This window comes from Babylonia areolata, chromosome 24 (assembly GCF_041734735.1).
Source record: "Babylonia areolata isolate BAREFJ2019XMU chromosome 24, ASM4173473v1, whole genome shotgun sequence".
Classification (NCBI taxonomy): domain Eukaryota; kingdom Metazoa; phylum Mollusca; class Gastropoda; order Neogastropoda; family Buccinidae; genus Babylonia; species Babylonia areolata.
The window spans coordinates 54,300,536-54,321,415 of record NC_134899.1 but is presented as its reverse complement, the minus strand read 5'-3'; the positions used below and the strand labels follow the sequence as shown (position 1 = coordinate 54,321,415).

The 20,880-nt window shown below is 43.8% G+C and overlaps 1 protein-coding gene across 9 annotated transcripts in view; it reads right to left on the bottom strand.

The window, feature by feature from the left end:
• Positions 1-224: 224 nt before the first annotated feature.
• The window catches only part of LOC143299040 (membrane-associated progesterone receptor component 1-like), a 26,791-nt gene continuing 6,135 nt past the window's right edge, over positions 225-20,880 (bottom strand). The window contains exons 3-6 of one of the 9 annotated variants that reach the window (XR_013057455.1): positions 11,095-11,518; positions 8,688-8,843; positions 1,889-7,771; positions 225-1,849 (exon numbers count right to left, since the gene is read on the bottom strand). Coding sequence is in view for 1 of the 9 variants with exons in the window: in XM_076612130.1 (XP_076468245.1) it covers positions 7,653-7,771; positions 8,688-8,843; positions 11,095-11,407 (588 nt within the window). In the remaining 8 variants the exon portion in view is untranslated. Of the gene's footprint in view, positions 7,772-8,687; positions 8,844-11,094; positions 11,519-20,880 lie in introns of all 9 variants that reach the window. The other 8 variants (XR_013057458.1, XR_013057456.1, XR_013057460.1 and 5 more) reach the window with 8 other exon arrangements.

The window sequence follows — 20,880 nt, the reverse complement described above, 5'->3', positions numbered from 1 at the left end:
CACTCAGGCCTCTGATCAACAAGGGATCTGACTTAGCCCGGAGTCCTGAACAGTGCTGCAAGGCTGAGGCACATCAGTGGTAATGATTTCACTTCCAACTGATGAGGTTATAAGCTGAACGCTGGATCATGTGTGTAAAACATGGCACTGAAAACAGTTGATATTTGTATCAAAGATACCACATGCACGCACACACGATACACAAATGAATCGAGAGAAAGTACGAAAGTTCTTCATTTATTTCTGTTATTTTACTTCTTTTTTTTTTTTTAATATAGCATTTTTTTTTTTAATTATTAAACTGAATACAGTGTGAACAGACAGGTTCAGGTGACAGAAGCAGACTGATGAATGTTTAGCATGGCAATGGTATCTTCATTCTGCAACCTGTTGCAGTGTGCCCCCAGTCACCAGCCCTCCCAAAACCTTCCCCGTCGTACATCCCCGGTCCCCACAGCTGACAGGCACTGTGTGAGGGGGGGGTGTAATGCCAGCACTCACTTGCTGGCCAGTTTTGGGTGTCCACACTTCAAACATTCCACAGCGAATCACACCTGAAGCCCCCAAATGGGTGATTAACGCTAGGACAAGCATCTCTACATGAAGATCTCTACATGAAGGGAACCTGGTTACTGATTGGTTTATTGATATTTTATCCCGCTAGTGTGGTTGGTCAACTTACAAAAGAGTACCAACACAGTAATACACTTGTCACTGCACTAACTACTGAAATACTACTCCCTCTTGTTCTGATCATATCGGGGTAACGTAAAAGATACCACTGACAAAATAATGTACAGATGAATAATTTTTCAGACTCCAACCCCCGACTAAATGCTGTCTCCAAATCAGAATTTCCTGTCTGAAGAAAAGAGTATTTCAACAGGCTTTCCACAACTGCCAGCACGGATGCAACCACAACCACCAAGTGTTATCAATGATAACACAACATACTGATACATCCATGATAATCACAAACATACCAGCACTGGCTCTAGATGTCTGTTAACATCAACATCATAACAAGCAACGGCAATGTAAATGTGACCTCGACACTCCTGTGAACAAAATCCACCAGGCAGTTTCCATCGTATTTAGGTTCAAGATCCTGTAGTCTTTTAATGCCATTGAGGCAGTGAATTCCTGTCCACTGTGTCCAGGGCTAGGCACAGGAAGGCAGTGAATTCCTATCCACTGTGTCCAGGGCTCGGCACAGGAAGGCAGTGACTTCACATCCACTGTGTCTGGGGCTAGGCACAGGAAGGTAGGATCCAATCCTCTCCTTGCACCGTTTTAACCTTCCCTGACCGAAGTCGGGTACCAACCCATTCACAACTGGGGTGGGGTGGGGAAAACTGAAGGAATGTGCCTTTCCCAGGGACACAGGACCTCAGACCTCCATGACTGCTGAACGCCTTTCCCAGGGACACAGGACCTCAGACCTCCATGACTGCTGAACGCCTTTCCCAGGGACACAGGACCTCAGACCCCAATGACTGCTGAACGCCTTTCCCAGGGACACAGGACCTCAGACCCCAATGACTGCTGAACGCCTTTCCCAGGGACACAGGACCTCAGACCTCGATGACTGCTGAACGCCTTTTCCAGGGACACAGGACCTCAGACCCCAATGACTGCTGAACGCCTTTCCCAGGGACACAGGACCTCAGACCTCGATGACTGCTGAACGCCTTTCCCAGGGACACAGGACCTCAGACCCCGATGACTGCTGAACGCCTTTCCCAGGGACACAGGACCTCAGACCTCGATGACTGCTGAACGCCTTTCCCAGGGACACAGGACCTCAGACCCCAATGACTGCTGAACGCCTTTCCCAGGGACACAGGACCTCCATGACTGCTGAACGCCTTTCCCAGGGACACAGGACCTCAGACCCCAATGACTGCTGAACGCCTTTCCCAGGGACACAGGACCTCAATGACTGCTGAACACCTTTCCCAAGGACACAGGACCTCAGATCTCGATGACTGCTGAACGCCTTTCCCAGGGACACAGGACCTCAGACCTCGATGACTGCTGAACACCTTTCCCAAGGACACAGGACCTCAGATCTCGATGACTGCTGAACGCCTTTCCCAGGGACACAGGACCTCAGACCTCGATGACTGCTGAACGCCTTTTCCAGGGACACAGGACCTCAGATCTCGATGACTGCTGAACACTGGATCAGAAACATGCCTGATCCATTCCGTCACACTGCCTCATGGCAGTCAGGATCCTGTGAACCTGTTGTACAGTATGAACCGATCACCATGCCAAGTACAGCAGACTGCCCGTTGACATCAACAAATGGCTGGCTGACGCTGAACCCAACACTTTATGTTCAATGCACACTGACAGAACAACCGAAAACCCCATTAAGTTTTTGTTTCAAGGTGGTAGAGCATGTGGACAGAGCCATTCATGTTAAACCACATCTGCTGTAGCCTGCAGGAAAAAAAAATCAGCTGTCCCATAGTCATCAGCCCACTGATTAAAAAAAAAACAAAAAACACCACCATGAGCTGTTCAGTCCAACAAAATTGAATATTTAGTTCTTTATGGCAGCAGATGTGCGTGTTCTGGATGAGTCGAGAGGAAAACCAGTTAATCTTTATACAGCGGATGTGTGTGTTCTGGAGGAGTTCAAAATGAAGCCAGGCATTGTGATCCAGTGAGCGGCTTGAAGGTTCACAGAGGGAAAGATGACACATATCCTGCTTTCACACAAAGCAAATACAAACATTCTATTACCTACTCAAATACAGAAATTACATAAAATAAAACTGATTGTGGCATGCTGAATGTGTTACATATGCAAGTGCAACTGTCAATATATTCACATTTTTTGGACCATTTCAGATTTCCTTATCTGTCAACTCTGCACTCCTGACAAGCTTTCCATAGCAGTATTCACACGGCCCCTGTCTGTATAATGCCTCAATTCTTTTTGCCACAATAATTCCTGAACAGTTGCCATGTTCATAGCAACAACTGTCCTCCATGTAGCCTCTCCACTGGGTGCTGCTCCTCAATGTCTTCCTGCCTCCCCCGCACGCACACACACCCCCCCCTTCAAGCAAAGTCCTTGAAGAGTTCATACTACCAGTGTAAAAGTGGTGAAGGTGAGCAATCAGCTGAAAGTCTGACAGTTTCTGTGCTGAAAAAAGTCCACTGTCACTGATGTGCATACATGCTGACAGCTCCTTGTTGCAGTGAGGTGCACGGAAACTTGTGATCAAACAATGAAGCCAACACGACAATCTCTTCAGCTCATCCACACAACTCTTCACCAGCTGACCACTGACACAGATGTGTGACGGTCAATCATGTCCGACTATACCATCAACAGCAGAGGAGGCAACTGCTGTCCCGAAGTATGAATGCAAGGCAATATGGTTCACAAGAACCTTCAACGGTGATAAAGTCTGTCGTGACAAAGAGTAATACAATGACGATGGATGCTCTGTTTCTATGACAATACATGCCAGGTTAGTCTACAGAGCTCTGAACCAAGGAAAAAATGCCCTTTCAGTTCTATTGTTGCAGCTACCTAAACATAATATCAAAGACTCTACGTTGCCTTCCATGTTTATACAAAGTATAGGATCCCAAATATCAACCTGTTTTGCCCGTCACTTTACGTGATTATGCTTCCAAGGGTCTATGACCCAAACTACACATAAAAAATGTTCACTGTCCACAACGATATTTTTGTCTATCATTTCCTTCCTACGTCCTGCCCAATCAGTTCCTGAAGTCAAAATTTAATACAAAACTTTCTGAGAATCTGTGATGTCTACTGAGTAATGAAAACCATCTAAAAATTCAAAGTCTACAGTGATGATCTCATGACCAAAGCCATCTCATCTGCACTCCTTGATCAAATTATACAATCCAAGTTATGCAATCAGTACAGACAGGATATAAGAATTGTCAAAAGTCCTGTATTCCAGGAACACAATCAAAATATCAGTTAAAATAAAACACAAAAAAACCAAAGTATATATAAAAATTATGTTTCAATCTCAGAGACAGAAATAGAAGAGATTATTATGGCCAAATGGGCACATATATACCAGAAGATTTTTTTTTAAATTATACCTTTTGTTTCAATCTGAGAGACAGAAAGAGAGAGGTGCAATTATACATGGCCAAATAAGTATATCAGAAGGAAATGCCATTTTATGACTTTTTTTTTTTTTTTAAATTTCAATCTCAGAGACAGAAAGAGAGAGATGCAATTATACATGACCAAATAAGTACATGTATATCAGAAGGAAATACCATTTTATGACACTTTTTATTTCAATCTCAAAGAGAAAGTGACAGATGCAACTATCTACAGCCAAACAGGTCTATATTATATATCAGATGGAAATGTTCTTTATATATATATATATATATATATATTATTAAACACTTTATTTCAATGTCAGAGAGAGGTGCGATCAGCTATGGCCAGATTGGCACAATGCACTGTGTATATCAGAAGGCAATGTTATTTTCCATGACACTTTTTTATTTCAATCTCAAAGACAGAGAGAGAAGTACACACACCTATGGCCTTCAGGTGTTGTGTCCATCAGCTGGACATACCACTGGTGTGGGTACAGGAGAGGAGATAGTGAGTAGCGTTAATCAGCTTTCACACTGGGTGGCTCCTAACCTCTCAAACCACCCACTGACTGCTATGCAGGCAATTGTCAAGCACAAAAAAAATCAGGCTGTTCCTATCATAACAACCAATACAAAACGTTTTCATTGTACACACAGACTGGTATCTTTCAAACTCTGCAGCACCAAAATGAGTCATCTTTGCTGCAAGTTAAAAAAAAAAAAAAAAAAGGCATGTGACCACAAAGTATATATTATATGTAAGGAAATTGTATTAAAAATTTTGAAAAAAAAGAAGTTTTCTGAAACTGAAGAAAACAAAATGCAATGTTTGTTTTTTTCTCAAGTACAGGGTCATACAAGTAACTGACAGCACAGATAATTATTGTTCATTTTAATTAGTCTTGCAACTACAATCTGCAAAAAACCAAACAAACCAAGTGTTAATACTGAAGCACTTTTAAACACTGCACTCAACTCAAATTGCAAGAGGTTAGAGAGGTGAGGAATCAAGTCAGCAATAACCAACTGCTAATACTGCTTTTCTGTGGTCAGCTGCCAAACCTGACACAACTAGGCCTTCCCTTACACTAATGTAATGCTCTTCAAAAAGGTGCTGTACAAAAGATATTGTGCGCAAACTGCAAAGCATTTAACTACCAGTCCTAAATTTATAAGTGCCCAAGTAGGAATAACAACTGGGTGACCATACGAACCAAAGCCCAAGGGCAGTCTTGAGGGGCATGGGTTCAAGGCTTTCGTACATTAATAAATCTGCAACGGCGATGACGCAACTGCCACCAGTTCGTCTTGTGCCCCTGTTACTTTTAATGGTCAGAAACGGACAATTCATGGACGTTTCATGGTCAAAAGCGGACAATTCACAGTGCCAAGAGGGTAGACCTGAGGACCCTGGCCAACATTCACACCTTCAAGAAGTCTGTCACATGAAACACAATGACTGAAATGGGCCCCATCCAATTCTTCCATGTGGTTTTTCTTGTTCCTCCATTTGTCTTCATGTCTGCCTGTACCTATGGATCTATACAAAAACACAGCAATACTCTTCCGCAAACTTCCCAAACAATTCTCCATTTCAACTACTGTCTGAGGAGCTGAGCATGCACACCATCCACTCTCATCAATAGCAAAATAGGTTTTACCTGCAAAGAGAGATTTCTCTTCACCAGACCTGCAAGAAACCTCAGCCACTAGGGTCTCACTTTCCATCAGGGGACAGTCCTCAGACTACATTTCCAAGCAGCTATTTTGAAGATACCAGTAATCTCTTTCTTCCTGTTGAAGCACAACAAAATCACAAAGCAAGTTTCATACTTCCATTAACTCACATATGTTTATCTCATGTATGTTTGCATGTGTGAATGTGCTGTGATTGTGCATGTGTTGTCAGAGTAAATGTCGCAAGTATATAGAGTGTGTTGTAGCCCAGTCATATTCATATTCCAAGTATTTCTATATTATCTGAATATTCCACCATAACTCTGAGTAAATCAAATTCATATTGACCTAAAACTTCCATTTGATGGCAGAATTTCTAATCACTTCCCCATCTACAAATAGGTTTTTTTTCTGATTTCCATGTCAAAACATCTAATTCAAAAGAAAGGTCTACAAACTGAAACATGAAAATGACCAAGCATAGCCAAATTATCTCCTGTGCAGCGTGTTTTATTGAAAGCATTGAGTTTATCTCCTGTGCAGACCAAGTAGTGTTATATTAAAGCATTGCAAATTAATATTCTGTGCCATGTTTTCAGTCCGAGTTCTAACCCGAATGTTTCAAACAGTGACGACGACCATCACCATGCTTGGATACCAAACTGGGAGTGAAGCCATCATCGACAGATGAAACGTACACCAGAGAACCCAACGACCAACGCCCACATCACAAGCCACTCCCCCTGTCGTGGACTCCACATCGGCGCGCTCAGCATGTCACACACGGAAGATCTCAGAATCAATGATCCACTATATACAGAAAGCATCACACAGCCCCTCCATTCTTTCTGATAACCCAATCTGGGACAAGGCCCCTCTTCAGCACTTCACCCATTCACTTCACCCACTGTTCAGACTACCACCCAATGTACACATCTACACTCCCACATACCATGCACTTATCGACGTGAGGCAAACTTCCATACTAAAACACAGTGTGTATTTTGTACTGACTGAGGCAAACACACAACTTAGTTACACACACAGACAGCATGTATTTTATATCAACTGAGGGTAAACACGCGCATTTACAGTCACACACACACACAGCGCATGATTTTAATGTCCACTAAATACATTTTTAGCATTACTCATCCACATGCTCCAAGCAAAACAGTCCCAATGATAACTTCACAGATGCAACTATCCAAACAAAAACAGCACTTGCACACTCTTCCAGCACTCGAATGGAGCTGACTGCACACCATCCAGATTTGTCTCATGACAAACATTCCACACACGCAGCCAAGCCAGCCCAGAGCATGAAGCAATGGAATCCACGCCTGGGTCTGACAGTCAGTCAGCCAGTCCACACCCGTGCACAACAAAGCTCTTTGTTCCGAGGACACAGGTAGACCACCAGCATCACGGGAGGGAGGGGGGGGGGGACAACAACACACACACACACACAGGGATGAAACACAAGGGTAGACATGACATCAATACAGAATAAATAGTCTGATACTAATCATGATGATCCATCAAAAATTACTCATCAATCAAAGATTATAATTGTAAAAAAAAAAAAGATTAGGTCACTCCTAATCAAAACTTCAACTCTTAGGCATTGGGAAAATAAAAATAACTGATTATATCATTTCAATAAAGTTTTCAAGTAAAGGTGGTGAGGGAGTTGGGGGGGGGGGGGGGGGGGGGTTAAATATAAGCAAAAAGAGAGAGAGAGAGAGACTGAAGGTGAGGGTGAGAAAGGGAGGGAGAGATAATGATGACAATGCTGGTGAAGATGATGATGATGATGACGATGATGACAAACAACGATGATAATGGTGACCGTCTCAGTCTGTCTTTTTCTCAGCAGGCGGTTTCTTCTCGTCCCCCCCTTCGTCCTCAGTGTCTGTGTAGTCGGCAGGCTGCTCCCCGGGCTTCAGCAACTTCCCCACGTACACATATTTCTCTGCAATAACAACAATATTAATTAAGAAATATGATAATAACGTACATTTCTATCGCACCCTTTCTCTCTACAAGCTCAGAGCGCTTTACATCAAAGAATACGTTACAAATTACATGAACCTCTCTGAACCTATCTCCCCCCCCCCTCCCCACCCACACACACCCCCAACACCTCTTACATGCAAAGTGAGCTGGCAGGCAGGGGCTGTAATTGTACAAATTACAAAATTACTTAGAAACCAAAAGTGCTTTCAGACAGGTTTTGGAAAGCCTGAGTTTCTATACTGTATAATGAAGAGAAAAAGACGGACTTCCGTGAACTACCTTGCAAACCTTGTCTCGCATAAAAGTTGGGAGCTGGGCTTTTAGTTTTACTTGGTACTCAACCCTTTGCAGGAGCCCATTCCCTTACGCAGATTCCGCCAGACTTGATTTCACAACACAGTACTGCCTGTCCATGAGTAGGCCTGTTTAAAATGGGGCTTTACTACACACTTGATGTTCATATATGAGTATTCTTCACGGTTTCACATAAACAAGAGAGAGACCAGACCTTCTAAACTCATATGGATGTGTTTCTTACTTCATCCAAGACATGAATCATTATAGGAAAAGAAAAAGTACTGTAAACTATATCATCTTGCGAGTTTGCAAGAGGACATTTCTAAAATGCATACTCATGACACTGTTGTGATAATTATGACTTATGGACTTGTAAATGTAATCTTCACTTTTCAAAGCTAATGTGTGTGTGTGTGTGTGTGTGTGTGTGTGTGTGATTGCATTTGTTGTGTGTGTGTGTGTGTGTGTGTGTGTGTGTGACTTTGTTTTCTTTTAAACAAAACACTGTGCACAAAAAAGAAGTTTCGTCATTGTTTATTGGTTGGTTTGTTTTTTCAATAAACTATAAAACATACCTGTAAACTGCATCTCCCACTCCCGCACACTTTCCATCTGCATGGAGTTAAGGTCGCTGAGATCATCATATTCATCTCGCAGTGAGTCTTCATTCAAGGAGAAAGTAGCCAAGGCCCTTGAGGCGTCCCGCCCCGAAAACAAACCATACGGACCCCCTGAAAGAGGACGACAGCAGACGTTGACAGATAAAAGAAGTGATTGTTAATCTACTAAAATGGGGGGTATTACACTCCTAGACTGATTAATTGATTAACAAAGTCCACAATTTGGTGTCATATATACTGTGCCATATCAAACTGATGCTTTTAAGTTTCATACGGTACAGTATATGACACCAAATGTAACGTTCCCCCATCCCCATTTTCATGTCTGATGTTATACTTAAGGAAAACACACAAACAATCTGCTGCCACATACACCAAGAAAAGTAATGATGGTGAATGCAAACTTCCCCATCATGTCACACTTCAGGTAAAAAAAACACATTAATAATCTGTAGCACTAACAAGGACTGATGTAAATTTAAGATGATTCAAACATTAGCATGCTTTACATTTGAAGTTACCACACTTAATATATTTTCATGCACTTGGCAGGTCAGGTGTTTTGTACAGTTGTAGTGCCAGAACACTGCTTGGTCAACGGGTGTAGGGCAGAGTTAGTTACCAAAGACATCAAACTATGGTTTGAATAATAGTAGTAGTAGTAGTTCTAGCAGTACAGCAGCTGCAGCCGTGGTAGTAGTAGTATGATATATATGGCCAAGGCAAACTTTAAAGCTAATTAAATAGTCCCTTCTTTGTATTGTAACAAAGGCAAGCTTTAAAGCTAATTAAATAGTCCCTTCTTTGTATTGTAACATACTTTGTTAGAAACTTTGGTCAAGGTTTGACGCTTTATTTTCAAGTTTGTTTATTCATTCATCAAATTGTTGAGAATTTCATTTGCTGATTCTTGACTGAATAGACTGCTTAAGAGTTCAGTGAGAATCTTGGATCTTCTTCTTGCGTATCTTTTACTAAAAATCGCCAGCAATGCCAAAGGCCACCAACATCTACACTAAAGTAGCAAACATGCTATCTTCCATTTTTCTAATTGATAGCCTCCATTGCTACAGCCAACTTCTGTACAATGAAGAGCCATCATATGCACAATAACAAAATATTCATATATGAAAGCAAAAAGTTAAGAAAAGAAACCTGCTGTTTAACAAGTTCTGCTTTCTTCTTCTTCTTCTGCGTTCGTGAGCTGCAACTCCCACATTCACTCGTATACATGTACACGAGTGGGCTTTTACGTGCATGACCGTTTTTACCCCACCATGAAGGCAGCCATACTGTTTTCGGGGGTGTGCATGCTGGGTATGTGCTTGTTTCCATAACCCACCGAACGCTGACATGGATTACAGGATCTTTAACATGCGTATTTGATCTCCTGTTTGCATATACACACGAAGGGGGTTCAGGCACTAGCAGGTCTGCACATATGTTGACCTGGGAGATCGTAAAAATCTCCACCCTTTACCCACCAGGCACCATCACCGTGATTCGAACCCGGGACCCTCAGACTGACAGTCCAACGCTTTAACCACTCGGCTATTGCGCCCGTCGTTCTGCTTTCAATCGCCTTTGTTGCTAGCAGTTTTGGAGAGCCAATCAACTTTGTGAGCACAGACCATGTAATGGGCTTCTATTTGTCATGTAAACATGGAACTCTCCAGCGGTCTATTGCAGTATCAGAAGATGATGCTTGTTTAAGATGGGGTGGCAAATCATTTCATACATCAGAAGTTCTATTACTTAAGAAAACACTTTTTATGAATAATTATCATACTAATTACTTATAACTGAACTTCAGAATGGTTTGCTGTTATATATATATTATTCATACACATGCATTCTATACTTCTTTTTTTGTGTGGGAATGGTACTTTTGATTTTTGATAAGGAGAAATGGGAAAGGGGTAGGGATCTTGTCAAATTACACATCTGCAAAATCATTCAGTTATTCATTGTGTGAATCACTGTCTTACTTCTTCCAATAGCAGGTAACCAGTCGTTTCTTAAAGTATTGGAAGGTGGGGGGGGGGGGGGAGAAAGGAATGTTCAACGTCAGTGGAATATTTAAATGTCCATGGACATCAAGTGCTTCCGAGTTTTGACTGTATGCCTCCTGCCACAAATGGATCCAACGTCTGGAAATTGTTTGGAACAAAAAATCACATGTCATGTACAGTACAACAAAAATTCATGTGTCATGTTCGACATCAGCCCTCCTCTATGACCTTTCACCCCCAATCCCCTCCTCCCCACCCGGCACCTTTCCATCTTGAACTTCCCCATTCCACACAGGCTCTGGACAGATCACATGAGCATGCAGGCAAGAAAGCAGAAGATCAGAGCTTACCTGGTCCATAGAAGCGTTTCCCTTTCGTGACATCGAACACCTTTCCATTAACTGCAATTAAAATGCGTCCGTTCTTTCCTTTGCCGTCGTACTCTCTCAACTGTTCCAATGTGAAGTCTTGTTTCTTCAATGGCGGAAGTTCGGGCTCCTTTGGTTGCGAAGGCTCTGCCCTGCGCCTGCTGGCGATGATTTTGTAGATAAGGAAACCACAGATGCCAAGCAAGGCTAAATTCAAAGGACTTGTAAACAATTCGGTCGCCAGGTTTGAGAAGAAGCCACTTCCCGCCTCATCCGTGCCACTGTAGTCGGCCATTTTCTTTTGGGTTTACTGACGTGTTGTTAAAGGTGAAGGACCATTGGCTGAAGCGATATCCGGTTGACACCGTCAAGTGGGCTGAGAGAACGTTGACCTCAGCTGTTAAACCTGAGAGGACAATATTTATTTAGGAATGGCAGAGTCTTGTGATACAGTTTCTTGCATACCTACTTTAGAACACATTATTTTACATTTTGATGACTTTCATTTCTTCCAAACCAGACTAGACTTAACATGTCAACAGCAAATAGTAGTAATGCACTCAAGTCTTTGAATATTAGTTTCAGTTCAACCAAAGCCGCTAGTATGGCAAGCGATTTTTGTGTGTACTTTGGTTGGTTGACTTGGTTTGATATGTGGTAGGTTTTGTTGTTGTTTTTTAATGGATATAATCTAAGTAGAAATTTCGTTAAAAACAACCTTTAGATCACACGTACGTTTAAATATCTCAGGCTCTCAGTGTCAGTCAAGTCAGTTTCAGTGTCAGTGCTGATCCTCCCCGACACCCCCCCCCCCCCCCTCCCGCACTCTCTCTCTTTCTCTCCGGCTGTCTCTAACCACACACACACACTGATACGGAATGACTCAATTATAAAACTGAAATGCACAAAGCACAGCGGCCACAGGCGGCTTGCCGCGCCGATTCAGACATGCCTGTAACCTCAGTGTGCCAAAGAGTAACACCTAGAATCTTGTGACTGTATGGTGTCGGACAACTTGACCTCAAGAGGCGAAAGCTAAGAGTTCGTCACTGAAACTCAACTTGCCTCTTTACACACGTGTGTGTGTGTGTGTGTGTGTGTGTGTGTGTGTGTGTGACGGCCGGTGTGTGTGTGTGTGTGTGTGTGTGTGTGTGTGTGTGTGTGTGTGTGTGCGCGCGCGCGCGTGCGTGAGAGAGAGAGACTCAGAGAGAGAGAGTTAGTTCTTTCCGGCGGATTTAGAAACTAATTAGACGCAGTCCCGGCGTGTGTAGCGTGTATCAGTGCTGCACTCGGAATTGAGTCGCGACACACGCATGCACCCACCCACGCAGACTGATCACGCGGCACAAGTCCATGCTGACCTAATCATGCTATGCAGCATGTCACTGACTCTGACACACTAAGCTGGCTTACACATGGACTTTTTTCAGTAACTGAATCCCGTCGTCGGAATAAAGCACTCTAAACAAAACACCTCAAGTATGTACTTTCAAAATTATACTGTCAGTATGTGCGCGCACACACTGACGCGCTCACGCGCGCACACACACACACACTTTTGGGAGACTGATGTCACCGTCACTATAAATGACAAAGCTGTCATCAGCAATCTGCTGTCACTGTAAATGACAAAGCTGTCATCAGCAATCTGCTGTCACTGTAAATGACAAAGCTGTCATCAGCAGTCAGTCTGCTGTCACTGTAAATGACAAAGCTGTCATCAGCAGTCTGCTGTCACTGTAAATGACAAAGCTGTCATCAGCAGTCTGCTGTCACTGTAAATGACAAAGCTGTTATCAGCAGTCTGTCTGCTGTCACTGTATAAGACAGTGTTGTCATCAGTTTGTTTGGATCAGGGTGTACATTGTCTGTTTATCAATAATGCCTGTGTGTGTGTGTGTGTGTGGTGTTGTGTGTGTGTGTGTGTGTGTGTGTGTGTGTTACTGAACACAACGGAACTGACTAAAAATGATTACTGAAATAAATCAATCAAGAAGTTAAGATACTTAAACTGAAAGCAAAACACACACACACACACACACACGGAATCTGTGTCTGTAAAGAATACCAAAGCGTGTATCACCGAAACTAACCGGACCATTCTTCGATAAATCGCTCATCAACAGGCATTATAGTTTTCATACACAGGCAACCATCAATACACGCACTAATAAGCCGGCCTCGGTGGCTCGATGAATCGATCATTGGTTTGGTAGAGGTGAACACTCAGCCCCATTTATCACCCATCTGTTGCTCACGGCAACACAAGTTCATGAATGCACATACACACACACACACACCTGTGTGTTGCTCACGCGAAGCAAACAGGCCTAACAGATGCATGCAGTCAGTCGTCACACGCACGCATAATTAGATTTTTGCCACACAGTGACGCATCTTCACGTACTCTGCTCGTCTTCAAATTAATCAACACACCTAAGCCAAATGTACATACATAATGCATATTATGCAAGTGTGCCCTGTTTCTTTTGTTGTTGTTGTTGTTGTTTTGAGAACGCCGACGCAGGCATGCATATACATAATTCGACGGGGAAAAAACACCTGAACACGATTTCTACGCTCTCAGAATCGCCTTTTGGAGTCTCTCTCCGTTTCTGTCTTTTTTGAGGACTTGATGAGAGAGAGAGAGAGAGAGAGAGAGAGAGAGAGAGAGAGAGAGAAGAATAAAAGCACACGAGTGCTAATCTTTTGTCTTTTAAAACAAGTTGTCACCCCCTCTCTCTCTCTGCGTCTCTCTCTCCGTCTCAGTCTCTCTCTCTTTTTCCCTGTCTCTCTCTTATCATCTAAAACAAAGTTGTCACTCTCTCTGTCTCAGTCTCTCTTTTGCCTGCATGTGTGTGTGTGTGTCTGTCTGTCCCTCGATATGTCCATCCCTCTCTCTCTCTGTCCTCCCCCCACCTCCCCCCCCCATCTCTCTCTCTATCTCTCGTTATCAGTGATGACGCTGCTGTAAACCGGTTACCGTCAACACTGATAATTGTATTGACTCGCAAAACAGAAGCAGTAGCAAATCAGATTTATTCCATAGGATTCAGTGACGACCGCTCTATTTCTGGACTGGTTATTGGTGGAGTTATGTCTGGAACACTATGGACTGGTTAGTGATGGAGTCATTGTCTGGAACACTGTGGACTGGTTAGTGATGGAGTCATTGTCTGGAACATTATGGACTGGTTATTGATGGAGTCATTGTCTGGAACATTATGGACTGGTTAGTGATGGAGTCATTGTCTGGAACACTATGGACTGGTTATTGATGGAGTCATTGTCTGGAACACTATGGACTGGTTAGTGATGGAGTCATTGTCTGGAACATTATGGACTGGTTAGTGATGGAGTCATTGTCTGGAACACTATGGACTGGTTAGTGATGGAGTCATGTCTGGAACACTATGGACTGGTTAGTGATGGAGTCATGTCTGGAACACTATGGACTGGTTAGTGATGGAGTCATTGTCTGGAACACTATGGACTGGTTAGTGATGGAGTCATGTCTGGAACACTATGGACTGGTTATTGATGGAGTCATGTCTGGAACACTATGGACTGGTTAGTGATGGAGTCATTGTCTGGAACACTGTGGACTGGTTATTGATGGAGTCATGTCTGGAACACTATGGACTGGTTAGTGATGGAGTCATTGTCTGGAACATTATGGACTGGTTATTGATGGAGTCATTGTCTGGAACACTATGGACTGGTTAGTGATGGAGTCATTGTCTGGAACACTATGGACTGGTTATTGATGGAGTCATGTCTGGAACATTATGGACTGGTTATTGATGGAGTCATGTCTGGAACACTATGGACTGGTTATTGATGGAGTCATGTCTGGAACATTATGGACTGGTTATTGATGGAGTCATGTCTGGAACATTATGGACTGGTTATTGATGGAGTCATGTCTGGAACACTGTGGACTGGTTACTGATGGAGTCATGTCTGGAACACTATGGACTGGTTATTGATGGAGTCATGTCTGGAACACTATGGACTGGTTACTGATGGAGTCATGTCTGGAACACTGTGGACTGATTAGTGATGGAGTCATTGTCTGGAACACTATGGACTGGTTACTGATGGAGTCATGTCTGGAACACTATGGACTGGTTATTGATGGAGTCATGTCTGGAACACTATGGACTGGTTACTGATGGAGTCATGTCTGGAACACTGTGGACTGGTTACTGATGGAGTCATGTCTGGAACACTGTGGACTGGTTATTGATGGAGTCATGTCTGGAACACTATGGACTGGTTAGTGATAGAATCATTGTCTGGAACACTATGGACTGGTTAGTGATAGAATCATTGTCTGGAACACTATGGACTGGTTATTGATGGAGTCATGTCTGGAACATTATGGACTGGTTATTGATGGAGTCATGTCTGGAACATTATGGACTGGTTACTGATGGAGTCATGTCTGGAACATTATGGACTGGTTATTGATGGAGTCATGTCTGGAACATTATGGACTGGTTACTGATGGAGTCATGTCTGGAACACTATGGACTGGTTACTGATGGAGTCATGTCTGGAACAGTATGGACTGGTTAGTGATAGAATCATTGTCTGGAACACTATGGACTGGTTATTGATGGAGTCATTGTCTGGAACACTATGGACTGGTTACTGATGGAGTCATGTCTGGAACACTATGGACTGGTTATTGGTGGAGTCATGTCTGGAACACTATGGACTGGTTATTGATGGAGTCATGTCTGAAACACTGTGGACTGGTTATTGATGGAGTCATGTCTGAAACACTGTGGACTGGTTATTGGTGGAGTTATGTCTGGAACACTATGGACTGGTTAGTGATGGAGTCATGTCTGGAACAGTATGGACTGGTTAGTGATGGAGTCATTGTCTGGAACACTATGGACTGGTTATTGATGGAGTCATGTCTGGAACATTATGGACTGGTTATTGATGGAGTCATGTCTGGAACACTGTGGACTGGTTATTGATGGAGTCATGTCTGGAACAGTATGGACTGGTTATTGATGGAGTCATTGTCTGGAACACTATGGACTGGTTATTGATGGAGTCATGTCTGGAACACTATGGACTGGTTATTGATGGAGTCATTGTCTGGAACACTATGGACTGGTTATTGATGGAGTCATGTCTGGAACACTATGGACTGGTTATTGGTGGAGTTATGTCTGGAACTCTATGGACTGGTTATTGATGGAGTCATGTCTGGAACAGTATGGACTGGTTAGTGATGGAGTCATGTCTGGAACACTGTGGACTGGTTAGTGATGGAGTCATGTCTGGAACAGTATGGACTGGTTAGTGATGGAGTCATGTCTGGAACAGTATGGACTGGTTATTGATGGAGTCATGTCTGGAACAGTATGGACTGGTTATTGATGGAGTCATGTCTGGAACACTGTGGACTGGTTATTGATGGAGTCATGTCTAGAACAGTATGGACTGGTTACTGATGGAGTCATGTCTGGAACACTGTGGACTGGTTACTGATGGAGTCATGTCTGGAACACTGCTAAACATCAGAAGGGACAGAATGTCGACAAAGGACCTCGTTCTTTGGATTCCAGTTACAACTACTATTTCCAATACAGTTTTCTCAAAACTTATATTTGAATAAAGAGACGTTATTAGATGGCAAGAACACACACACACACACACTTACACACACACCCTCCCCCACGCACACATACACACATGTACACAGCAGCTGGTGTGTTTTGTCAAACAAATGGCAGGGAGTTGGGTAGAAGGCCCGGGTTGGAGACTGAGACAGGGTCACTGTAAGTTCAACAGGCGTGCATAAACATAATGACAATTTCATTACAATGACGGTGACAGATACCATCGGTCAGAGCGGAGGGAAAACCAACTAAACAGCTGATATAACAGGTTGTGTGAACTGAGGAGAGATACACCAAAAGCAACACTGGGAGAGAGAGAGAGACAGAGACAGGCAAAGAGAGAGAGACAGAGACACTGAGAGACAGACTGACTGACTGACAGAGACAGAGGGAGAGAGAGAGAGACAGAGAGAGAGAGAGAGAGATTAACCGAGACTGACAGGCCAGAGACAGAGAAAGAGAGGCAGACATACAGAGATAGAGAGAGTAAGGACTATGTGGTTAAGATACAGTATGTCACAGTTGGGCCAACAGCAAAGTGAAAACTGTTATCAATGATGTCTGTAGCAATGGGAAATCATTTACATCTTAGTCTTTTGTGAAGGACTATGACTCTCAGATTAGGAGGCAAAATTGCACTGGCTCTTTGTGCTGCAGCCTTGGGGGCGAGTTGGCCTTTGGGAACCATCCCAACACCGACTCTCCTAAAACCCTCTTGACCGAGAGAGTGGATGTAACTTGGGCAATACACTCTCCACTATAATCGAATTCTAGCCCAGATAGTCGGGACAGCAGTTGCCTTCTTTGCTGTTCTGGAATGGTCATAGTCGGACACGACTGACTATCATACATACATGTCAGTGTTTGAAGCAACTCGACAACTGGCCCCCGCTGAATAACTTCGTCGCAACAGTCATGGCTGAGTCATGAATTCCTGTCGTCTTGTTTGAAGCACTTGTTCATCTGTTGTCAGCTGTGTTCGTCCACTGGTTTTGAAATCAGAGCTTGGAACATCTTGTATGCTGGTGTGCATTAATTGTGATTGTTCATCCATTGGTTTAGAAATCAATAATTCACACTTACATCGGTGCGCGCGCGCGCGCGTGTGTGTGTAACCTGTAAGCTCTGTCTTGTCTCCGTGAGGTGACAGCCCTTAAACTAACATCCTGACCTGTAAGCTCTGTCTTGTCTCAGTGAGGTGACATCCCTTAAACTAACATCCTGACCTGTAAGCTCTGTCTTGTCTCAGTGAGGTGACAGCCCTTCACTGACATCCTGACTGTAAGCTCTGTCTTGTCTCAGTGAGGTGACAGCCCTTCACTGACATCCTGACCTGTAAGCTCTGTCTTGTCTCAGTGAGGTGACAGCCCTTCACTGACATCCTGACCTGTAAGCTCGGTCTTGTCCCAGTGAGGTGACAGCCCTTCACTGACATCCTGACCTGTAAGCTCTGTCTTGTCTCAGTGAGGTGACAGCCCTTCACTGACATCCTGACCTGTAAGCTCTGTCTTGTCTCAGTGAGGTGACAGCCCTTCACTGACATCCTGACCTGTAAGCTCTGTCTTGTCTCAGTGAGGTGACAGCCCTTCACTGACATCCTGACCTGTAAGCTCTGTCTTATGACAGTGAGGTGACAGCCCTTCACTGACATCCTGACCTGTAAGCTCTGTCTTATGACAGTGAGGTGACATCCCTTCACTAACATCCTGACCTGTAAGCTCTGTCTTGTCTCAGTGAGGTGACAGCCCTTCACTGACATCCTGACCTGTAAGCTCTGTCTTGTCTCAGTGAGGTGACAGCCCTTCACTGACATCCTGACCTGTAAGCTCTGTCTTTTCACAGTGAGGTGACATCCCTTCACTGACATCCTGATCTGTAAGCTCTGTCTTTTCACAGTGAGGTGACAACCCTTCACTGACATCCTGACCTGTAAGCTCTGTCTTTTCACAGTGAGGTGACAGCCCTTCACTGACACCCTGACCTGTAAGCTCTGTCTTGTCTCAGTGAGGTGACAGCCCTTCACTGACATCCTGACCTGTAAGCTCTGTCTTGTCTCAGTGAGGTGACAGCCCTTCACTGACATCCTGACCTGTAAGCTCTGTCTTATCACAGTGAGGTGACAGCCCTTCACTGACATCCTGACCTGTAAGCTCTGTCTTTTCACAGTGAGGTGACAACCCTTCACTGACATCCTGATCTGTAAGCTGTCTTATCTCTAAACTTTTGTCTGAATAAAACAAATGATTATAAAAAAAACAAACAAAACCCCCCAGCAAAAAACAAACAAACAAACAAAAAACCCCACCTACTTGTCAATTTCACACGTTTGTTTGATATCTTTTATGAACGTTTAAAATCAAAGTGTTGGCTTTAGTTAATTTTGACTCTACTTTTGTGTCTCTTTGATAGGTCCACACACGTTTCCATTGTGTTTTGACTTTTTATTTGTTCACAAATTGCTTCTTTCGTTTCAGTCCCTCTTTTATCTAACTGGCTGGGGGCTGGGTTGTAAAAAAAAACACAAACAACTGAAATCATGTATCAGCTTGTTGTTTCACTGGCCTCGTTGATACAGAAATAACATGTCCTGTCACGACTCGCTATGCCTCTGTTGATGTCTCTGTCTGTCTGAATGTCTGTCTCTATCTCTGTCTTGCTATCTGTCTCTGCGCCTGTCTGTCTATCTGCCTTTGTCTCTATCTCTGTTTATATGTGTCTCTGTCTCCCTGTCTCTCCCTCCCTCCCCCTCTCTCTGTCTGTCAATCTCTCTCTCCCTCCCCCCCCCTCTCTCTCTCCCTCCCCCTCTCTGTCTGTCAATCTCTCTCTCCCTCCCCCTCTCTCCCTCCCCCTCTCTGTCTGTCAGTCTCTTTCTCTCCCTCCCCCTCTCTGTCTGTCTCTCCCTCCCCCTCTCTATCTGTCTCTCCCCCTCTCTCTGTGGACTGATAAAGATCTGAAAACGCACTGTGTGTTAAGTGGCAGGTAACCAGGTAGGACGGGCAGTCATCACGAGCCATGTGATATTGTCCAACGAAAAGTCAACTTGGGACGATAACGAAAGAGGTTACAACCGTGTTAACCCTTTCACCGCCAAGCTCGCATTTATGCACAGGCGTGGTAGAGGACCCATGTCACTGAAAGGTGACCATTCATTGGTCTGTTATCCATGAACTTACTGCTCTTAATGTTCGGTGGTAGGATAGGCCATATTTTCTATACATCGCAGGAGGAATCCCCAGCTATTCTTAGCTACTGTCTTTTCTGTGTTTATACCACAAGGGAATTTTGTATTCTAAATTGATTGGCGGTGAAAGGGTTAACCAGCACGGCATCATTATTTTATCTTATTTCTTCTTCTTTTTTCTTTTTTAAACAAAAGACGAGTAACTGATAAATGGGGTATGCATTGAACCCACATTTTGACCTTTCTCTTCTTCATCTCTTTGTCATCAATCATCCACCCCCCACCCCACCACCACCCTCTCTCTCTCTCTCCATCTCTTTCCTGCTTGAAAACCGATTTCTCTCAGTTGTGATGCAGAATCGTCAAAAATCTTCTCCTCTTCTTCTGCGTTCACTCGTATGCACACGAGTGGGCTTTTACGTGTATGACCATTTTTACCCCGCCATGTAGGCAGCCATACTCCGTTTTCGGGGGTGTGCATGCTGGGTATGTTCTTGTTTCCATAACCCACCGAACGCTGACATGGATTACAGGATCTTTAACGTGCGTATTTGATCTTCTGCTTGCATATACACACGAAGGGGGTTCAGGCACTAGCAGGTCTGCACATATGTTGACCTGGGAGATCGTAAAAATCTCCACCCTTCACCCACCAGGCGCCGTCACCGTGATTCGAACCCGGGACCCTCAGTCCAACGCTTTAACCACTCGGCTATTGCACCCGTCCGTCAAAAATCATTTTTCCTCTGTGTCATTATGCCGATGACAAGTCAAAAACAAATTTTCACCGAGGAAATTCTGTCTAAGAGGCGTTTATTTTCCAACGGGTTATGAGTGGGTATATGGCTATCAGATGGAGCTATTATATTCGGTGAAGTTATTCTCTGCGTCTGTCGCTCTCTCCCTCAGTCTGTCTCTCAGTCTCTGTCTCATTACGCTGCC